Source organism: Myotis brandtii, unplaced genomic scaffold (assembly GCF_000412655.1).
Source record: "Myotis brandtii unplaced genomic scaffold, ASM41265v1 scaffold936, whole genome shotgun sequence".
Taxonomy (NCBI): domain Eukaryota; kingdom Metazoa; phylum Chordata; class Mammalia; order Chiroptera; family Vespertilionidae; genus Myotis; species Myotis brandtii.
The window spans coordinates 6,643-15,737 of record NW_005371860.1 but is presented as its reverse complement, the minus strand read 5'-3'; the positions used below and the strand labels follow the sequence as shown (position 1 = coordinate 15,737).

General features: G+C 41.3%; 1 protein-coding gene across 2 annotated transcripts; it reads right to left on the bottom strand.

Moving 5' to 3' along the window:
• Positions 1-617: 617 nt before the first annotated feature.
• LOC102261279 (olfactory receptor 51F2) lies at positions 618-8,781 on the bottom strand. 2 transcript variants are annotated; one of them, XM_014533082.1, is made up of 2 exons: positions 8,698-8,781; positions 618-1,745 (listed from the first exon to the last, which is right to left on the bottom strand). In XM_014533082.1, exon 2 carries the CDS (start codon positions 1,691-1,693, stop codon positions 749-751), a length of 945 nt encoding a protein of 314 aa, XP_014388568.1. In that variant the 5' UTR covers positions 1,694-1,745; positions 8,698-8,781; the 3' UTR covers positions 618-748. The 2 variants fall into 2 exon arrangements, with proteins under 2 accessions (XP_014388568.1, XP_005885958.1); XM_005885896.2 differs by having other exon boundaries at positions 618-1,728.
• Between the last annotated feature and the right edge of the window lie 314 nt (positions 8,782-9,095).

Genomic DNA, 9,095 nt, shown 5'->3' with positions numbered 1-9,095 from the left:
TTTACCAGCTATTTAAGCATGCAATTTAACATTTTGTGCTTGTATTTTCTCATTGATATTAGAAGTAACTACCTTGTAATGTTGTTTGGATATAAAAATGTTTTAATATATGTAAAAAACACACCTAGAGCTATGACTGGTCAAAGGAAATAAGTGTTAGCTAAAACTATTATTACAGTTAGGAAGTACTATCTAATTCTCATAAAGGAGTGATTTTTTTCCTAATGTGTTGTTCTAACTGCTATGAAGTGGATTAAGTAAAAAGGATTGTTGGCAGGATTAACAATAGTTTAGAATGAAAGGTGATGAGGAGAAGAAATTCTAGACTTAGGGCTGTTTGTTCCTTTCATTCTATTTAAAAATTTTTTAAAAAATATTTTTATTGATTTTTAGAGAGGAAAGAAGAGGGAGATAGAGATAGAAACATCAATGATGAGAGAGAATCATTGATTGGCTGCCTCCTGCATGCCCCACACTGGGGATCAAGCCCACAACCCAGGCATGTGCCCTGACAGAGAATCAAACCGTGACCTCCTAGTTCATAAGTCGATGATCAACCACTGAGCTATGCCAGCCGGGCATCCCTCACATTCTTATGTCTCTGTATCCACATTTGTAAAATAAAGGAGTCAAGCTAGCTGATATTCTACATACAACCCAATCTGTAATTTTTTGCTCAGTTTTATTGAGCGCTAGTTCTATTTTTTAATAACATGACTTGATGTAGAGTGGCTAGAATTCTATGCATTTATATGTCTTTGGAATGGAGAATTTTTATCACAGCTCTACGTATCTGTTTGGTCTTCACACTGTAGATGATGGGGTTCATCACAGGTGGGATCAGCAGGTAGGTGTTAGCAATCATAGTATGTACATATGGTGGGGCCTGTTTTCCAAATCTGTGAACAAAGGATAGACTGATCAATGGGATATAGAAAATACCAACAGCCCCAATATGGGAGATGCATGTGCTGAAAGCTTTCTTTCTCTCTTCTGGGGATGCAATGCTGAGGACAGTCTTAATGATCAAAACATAAGAAAGGAGGATGAGGATTGAGTCCACCCCAACAGTAGAGATCATGGCTGTCAACCCCACCACATTGTTGATCTTGGTGTCTGTGCAGGAGAGCTTCATCACATCGGGGTGGAAGCAGTAGGAGTGGTGTAGCACGAGGCTGCGGCAGTACGACAGTCTTTTCAGAAGGGCTACCATTGGTGTCAGCATAAGTGTCCCCCTGATGACAATTGCTACTCCAATTTGAGCTATTCTGGAGTCAGTTAAAATGGTTGCATACTTGAGAGGATGAGAGATGGCCACAAAACGATCAAAGGCCATGGCCAACAGCACAGAGGATTCCATGACAGTGAAGAGTTTAATAAAGAACATCTGTGACAAGCAGGCATTAAAGCTGATCTTCCGGGCATTGAACCAGAATATACCCAACATGGTGACTAGGGTGGATATGGACAGGCCGAGGTCAGTGGTGGACAGCATGGAGAGGAAATAATACATGGGTTCGTGGAGGCTGGGCTGAGTGACAATGGCAAAGAGAATCAGGCTGTTTCCTGAGAGGGCAGTTATATAGAGAAGGCAGAAGGGAATGGAGATCCAGATGTGGAAGGCTTCCAGCCCAGGAACACCAGTTAGCAGGAAAATGATGGAAGAGGATGTAGTATTCTGGAAGTTGGACATGCTGAATTATAAGTACAGAATTCCAAGGTGAAATTCTGGAACAATGAAAAAACTAAACTTAAAAAATTAATCTAAACTACAATTAATTAATTTAAACTACAATTTAAAAATAAAACCTATAATTTTATTGAATCCCAAACAAACCCAAGATGAATATCTCTATACTACATAAATATGAATAGCTCATTTAAATTGACAAAGGAATTGTACGTTTTCAGCTGCTGTAGTAGGTACGATTTAAAATTTCTGTATTTTTTATTTTTTGTATTTATCTCAGCCCACAGTTTTTCTTCCCTGGGGCCCTTTGCTTGCAGCTATGTTTATACTATGTGACCTTTTCTTTCATTCCTCTAGTCAGAGATGTCTGGACTAAATAAAGACATTTTACCCAAGATGGGAAGATCATATTTCATTCTTTTTGGAATGTTTAAATTGTGATAAGAGGTAGCAGGTTGGTTTTCCTGTATAGTTGACATAAGAGAAATATAGATTGGGGCTTTAGAGCAGCAGTATTACATCAGCCATAAGTATAGAAAACAGAGAATCTTAGGAGGATTTGGGAAGCCAGAAAATATGAGAGATATTTATAATATATGGAACACATATTAAATGACAATAAATGGCTTAGGCACCAGTGCAGTGTGTCTACAGTATCTAACCTTTGCAGTGACCCTTAGAATGCAGCACCTGGCATCACATTTGTGAGAGATGGAGAGTTAGAGCACAGACCTACCACCATAGGGACAGTGGCCTTTGCCCTCACTTGACATTTTTGCTGCCATGTTCAGACATATTTGGTTCTTCAATCTTCCTGAAGACTAGTTGTTCTCTAGAACAGATTTTCTCCATTTTGTTAAGACATACTTTTTCAAGAGATACCTAGTACAATGTTACTGTTTTGCTTTGGAGGAAAAGATAAAACTATATGGAAAACATCTTGTTTCTTTCTTTTTTTTCATCGAGTAAAAAATTCAAATTAGGCATATGGGTTTGTATGAGTTGGAAGAGGAGGTCTGGGGAGAGCAGAGTTTAGGGTTGTGGCTAGAGAGGGCTTGATCAGTGAGAAGTAGCCAATATTATGGTAACTGTTTCTTAGGGAAACCTAAGAGTTTCCAAGACACACAAGTTTACCCAAATAAAGTGTTACCTCAAGGATTCCCTAAAGAAATATTAGATTGAAAATTGGGAAATTTTGGCCCTGGTTGGTGTGATTATGATAATATGCAATGACTGAGTTGTAATTTTGCTCACTGAGTTCTAGGAAATTTTATGAGATCATTTTTTTTAAATTATTAATTGCTATCTGAAATTTCTCATTCATCCTAACTTCTTCATGGCTCCCATTACATTATTTCATTAATTCAAACAATTTCTTCCTTGCTCATTTGCATTCTTCTTATCAATTTCTTCCCTTCCTTTTTCTGGCTTGGATATCAGAAGAAAAACAGAGAGTTTAGGTTGAAATGATCTGTGCCAAGTCTAGCAGAAGGGAGCTCATCCAAATCCTTTCCCCAACCCTCCTACATCTTCCTACACCTGCTCCTCATTCATGCTGGGCTCCAACACAGGGGATTCCTTATTCCATTTCATAGCCAGTAACTCCACTCAAGCTCTTGATCATCCATAAACACTAGTTTGTTTCAACATCAAACTGAGAGCACACACTGTATTGTGTCAGCATTAAGCATATGAAGCAAGTAAAATAACAGGTTTGGTGTCTGAGAAAACCAGAGAGTTTGCCAGGACCTCATCTTTTGGTTCATGAGTTGATGCTCAACCATTGAGCCACATCTTTTTAAAGCTGAAAACCTTATCCTAATATATAAAAGACACTGGGTCCGTCACATCCACAATGACCAGAGGCCCAACCTAATGCCCAGGCTGCACATGCATCAGGCTCTGGTCAGTGGGGACTTGTGGCAGTGGAGACAGGGACGGGGAGGCTGGGCTGGCACTCACACTCACTCACAACCCCCCCCCCCCCCCAACACACAAACACACACAGTGCCCACCAGCTCACAGCCTTTTCTCCCTTTCTTTCCCTCCTTCCCAGCTTACTCTCGGAGCCTCTCTCAGAATGAGGAAAAAAAAACACAAACAGACTGGGCCTGAAGAGGCCTGGATGGAAGGGAGGGTGGGAAGAGCATGGAGCGGCTCCCCACTGACCCCTCCCCCTCCCAGCCAGGAAAGAGGAAGAGGGAGACAGGGAGGCAGGGAGGCCTGGAGGACTGCTGAGAAAAACAAAGAGAGACAGAGACTGGGCGAGATCAGGCCAGCAGGGGAGGGCAGTTGGGGGCAACTAGGCCAGCAGGGGAGAGCAGTTGAAGGCAAGATCAGGCCGGCAGGGCAGGGCAGTTAGCGGTGATCAGATAGGCAGAGGCAGCTGGAGGCAAGATCAGGGCGGCAGGGGAGAGCAATTAGGAGTGATCAGGCAGGCAGAGGCAGTTAGGGGTGATCAGGCAGGTAGGCAGAGAGGTTAGGGGCTATCAGGCAGGCAGGCAGGCAGAGAGGTTAAGGGCAATCAGGCAGGCAGGCAGGTGAGCAGTTAGGAGCCAGCAGTCCCAGATTGCAGTCCCACAAGGATCGGGCCTAAACCAGCAGTCAGACATCCCCCAAGGGGTCCCCGATTGGAGAGGGTGCAGGTTTGGCAGAGGGAACCCTACCCCCCCATGCACGAATTTTGTGCACCAGGCCACTAGTTTTTAATAAGAGCCCAGTAATTCTTATGAAAATAAGAAATGAAAAAGTGTCAATTTTGAATACCTACTACATGCCAGGCACTGTATTAGTTACATATAAGAGGATATGTGACTCTACTTCTACCTGTAGAGTGCACAAGGATAAGATGCTTCTAAGCAATAAAACCGAAATAGTGTAGGGTGACAGATAGTGTGTGTATGTAAGAATATGTCTGTGTGTGTTCAAGAATTATCAGTTCTGCCCTAACCAGTTTGGCTCGGTGGATAGAGTGTCAGCCTGCGGACTGAAGGGTCCCAGGTTCGATTCCAGTCAAGGGCATGTACCTTGGTTGCAGGCACATCCCCAGTAGGGGGTGTGCAGGAGGCAGCTAATCGATGTTTCTCTCTCATCAATGTTTCTAACTCTCTATCCCTCTCCCTTCCTCTCTGTAAAAAAATCAATAAAATATACATAAAAAAGAATTATCAGTTCCAAGAAATCTTAACAGAGTAGATAAAATATAACTGTGTAAAGTTCTAATGAGAAGAAGTGAGTTCACAAGGATGAAAAACAGGAAAGAGTGTTTTTGACATAAAGACATGAGCAGGGGCTGAGTGAAATAACAAAATACAAGAAAATTACTATGCTGGAGCCTCACATGCAAAGCTAAAGGAATTGGTGGGGGCAAGGACATGACACTCTTGCATTCCAAGGGAAGAATAAGGAACTTAGATTTTAGTTGCAGAGCATCAAGAGCCAGGCATTTCTAAATATTTTATGAATAAGTAAACAAATCATTCTCATCTCTTCTGATTTAACTCCAACAAAATTCCTTTCCACTTTAGTAACTTATTTTGCAACATTGGCTCTCATTTGGCATTCCACAATACTCAAGTTTTAACCGCCCCCCCCCAACACTTTTCTATAGATATTTTCAATACACACCCAATTCACCCAAGATCTATGGACTATATCTCATCATTGGCCATTGTGCTTAGCTAGAGGGCAGTAAGACAAACCCTCTTTCTCCCCCCCCATTCCCTGCCATATATTTCAAGACAAAAAATGTTCTTTGGACAAACTGCTTCACCTTCAGTAACAATCTGAAAATTTTCTGCAGTGACTCACAGAAAGTTCTCCAACTGATGCCATCAATGACTTTCTAAACAGCAAATCCAAAAATTTATTTTTAGATTTGTTTCCCTCTCCCTCGTCTCAAATTTCTTCCATGTTGCCCACCTCTTCTTTGAAATTCTCCTTCATTTCCTACAAGATAGTTATTCTGTGGGCTCCCCGACTACTCCCATTTACCAAACAACATTTTTGTACTCTATCTTTTAATTGTGGTATTCCTTAGAAGTCTGTTTTTTTTCTTTTTAATGTTTTTATTGATTTCAGAGAGATAGGAAGGGAGAGGGAGAGAGAGATAGAAACATCAATGATGAGAGAGAATCATTCATTGGCTGCTTCTTGCAGGCTCCCTACTGGGGATTGAGCTTGTAACCCAGGCATGTGCTCTAACTGGGAATCAAACTTCAACCTCCTGGTTCATGGGTTGATGCTCACATGACCGACTGACCCACAGTATCTGGGATTTTTTGCATGTGTTTCTTTTTGAGAAGTTTCTCTTTTTTTCTTGATGTCCCAGATATTATACTCTCTTTGGGATATCTTAATTATTCCCATGGTATTAAATAGTACTTATATCCAGATGGCTTGCAAATCTGAAGTCTAATTGTGGTCTTTCCTGAGTTCTATATTTCAAAAGTTGATAAAAATTTTAAAGCTGTGGCAAGGTTACAAACTTGAAGGCATTAACAAATTTTGGAACTAGAGTGAGGAGATCACATGAACAATTTAGGAAAATGACTGGAACCAATTTGGAGAACAAATCAAAGCTCTCTGCTTAGTGCCAGAAAGTAAAATTTTATTTCGCCTTGAGGGACATCTTTAATCATATTCCCTCAGATAACTCAACCTCAATGTGAGCCAAACCCAGGGTATTCCTTCCCCCATTCCAATTTCACTCTCGCTTCTATGCTTTATTTTTTACAAAATGACATCAAATTCTATCAAATCATCTAATTAGCATTACCTCCCTCCCACACACAACCATATACACACATTCTTCTCCTCCTCTCATCCCCTACATGCAAATATTAATTAAATTATTATTGATTCTACTTTTGAAATGTCAAAAATGAGAGCATCCGGTGGTCTACATATGAAGACTAAGGGATAGCAATATGGTTGGTAGTGGGTACTTAAAGCTGTATTTCATTGCATTTTCTCACATTGAAAGATTGTTACTGTTCATATCTATACTAATAAAAGGGTAATATGCTAATTAGACCAGATGTCTTCTGGACGACCTTCCAGATGTCCTTCCTGACAAAGCTTGCCTGGGTCCCAGGTGCCTGCAGCCAGCCAGAGGGAGGGAAGCCTGGGTCCTGGGTGCCTGCAGCTGCGGCTAGCCCAGGCAAAGCTGCCTCTGGTCTCAGGTGCCTGTGGCCGGCCAGAGGGAGGGAAGCCCAGGTCCTGGGTGCGGGGGCTGAGGCAGAGGTGGTTAAGGGCAATCAGGCTGGCAGGGGAGCAGTTAGGGGTGATCAGGCAGGCAGGCAGAAGTGGTTAGGGGCAATCAGGCAGGCAAGTGGTTAAGAGACAGTGGTCCCGGATTGCAAGAGGGTGCAGGCCGGGCTGAGGGACTCCCCCATGCATGAATTTTATGCACCGGGCCTCTAGTCAAAGAATAAAGGAGGACTAAAGGATACTATTAGGAAGAGGCACTAAAGTTCTCCCAAGCTACTCTTTAAAAAGAAATCTTTTTAGTTGATTTCAGAGAGGAAGGAAGAAGGATAGACAGATAGAAACATCAATGATGAGAGTCATTGATTGGTTGCCTCCTGCACACCCTCTACTGGGGATTGAGACAACCACCCAGGCATGTGCACTTGGCTGGAATTGAACCTGGGACCCTTTAGTCCTCAGGCCAATGCTCTATCCACTGAGCAAAACCGGCTAGGGCTCCCAGGCTACTCTTTTGCACTGCAATCACCCTCAGATCTGTTCAATCCACGCACAACCTTCATTTTCTTTTGTAAGAAATGAGCTATAGTCTCTCAACTAATTTTTCTGTCCACTTAGATCACAATGATTCTCTTTTTTTGTTGTTGCACTGTTGTGACCTGCAACTCATGTTTATGTCTTTAACTGTTAAATTAGACCATATGGCAATTATCACTATTATCCAAGCCATTGTCAACGTGTGTGACTGACGTGGGTTCAGATCCTTCCTCAAACACTAACTAGTTTTGACACCTTGTACAGCAATACTAATTGAATACATTAATCGTAACAATAGTTACCGGTGATTGGAGCTTGTTACTTGAATGTTATGTTATTGTGCTGAGCACTTTATCACTTTATAATTTTACTTTTTAATTCCTATGAGGCAAGTATTATTAAATTCACTTTAAATTATCTTTTCTGATAAAGAATCTGAGCATCAGAGAGGTTATGAAACATATTCAGGGTCCCACACAACGAGTGAATGTCAGAGCTGGGATTCTAAAACCAGTTCTTCCGAATTCCAAGGCTCATGATCTTAAGAAGTATTGTCACCTGCAAGTAATATAAACTTTTTTTGATCCAGTTTCCTCATCTATAAGGTAGAATATACCTAATGCAGTGCCTGGCATAAAGTAGGTGTTCAAATTGGCATTTTTCATCTTTATTAAGAAATATTAAGCTTAGAAATAACTTTTTTTAAATCCCCACCTGAGGATATTTTCCACTAATTTTTTTGAAAGAATGGAAGGGAGAAAGGAGGGAGGGAGAGAGAGAGAGAGAGAGAGAGAGAGAGAGAGAGAGAGGTGAGAGAGATACATCAACTGGTTTCTTCCCACACACACCCTGACTGACTGGGGTCAGGGATTGAGCCCACTACAGAGGTATGTGCCCTTGACCAGGAATTGAACTTACGGCGCTCTAACCACTGAGAAAACTGGCCAGGGCTAGAAATAAGGTTTTAAGCCCCTGACAACCTTTTTGGTTTCTCAAGCACCAAACCAGTAACCACCATAAATATATTAGCACAATGATTAGATCATATAACTAACAAACAACCAGCTAATCAAACTACACCAGGCAGAACAAAGTACAGATTTCCTAATAATACATAATTCTATAATTCTACCATCTACTTCAGTCCATCACCTCACTGTCTAATCTAACTTTAAACAATGTGAGGAAATTCTCCCCTATGGATAAGACATCTCAGCTAATCCAGAATTAGCTTTGTTATTGAATAAAAAATTTTTACTTACAGAGTCAGTTCTCTCAGGCTGACTTAGAAGGCTGAGGAGGCTTTAGATTCCAGGGGAGATCCGAGCTTATGAGAAGACTCGTTCCAGCTTGGCTGCAGACAGTCACAGAGCTGAGAGACCAATTCCTGGTGGTGGTGTAACTCACGGAGTCTCCAGTGTCTGGAGGTTCCCAGAAGACTTTTTTTCCCCCTCATATAGCCTTTTTATATCTGTCCCATTATGCAATTACTATTGTGGCTATGTGCTTCATAGGCTGATATAATTTTTTCTGTCCTTGTGCACTTTTATGGAAGGGCTTAAAACAGTTTTAGATATAATTCACATACCACCGAATTCACCCATTTGTAAGTACAATTCAATAGGTCTGTAAATTTACAGATTTGTGCAATAACCATTAT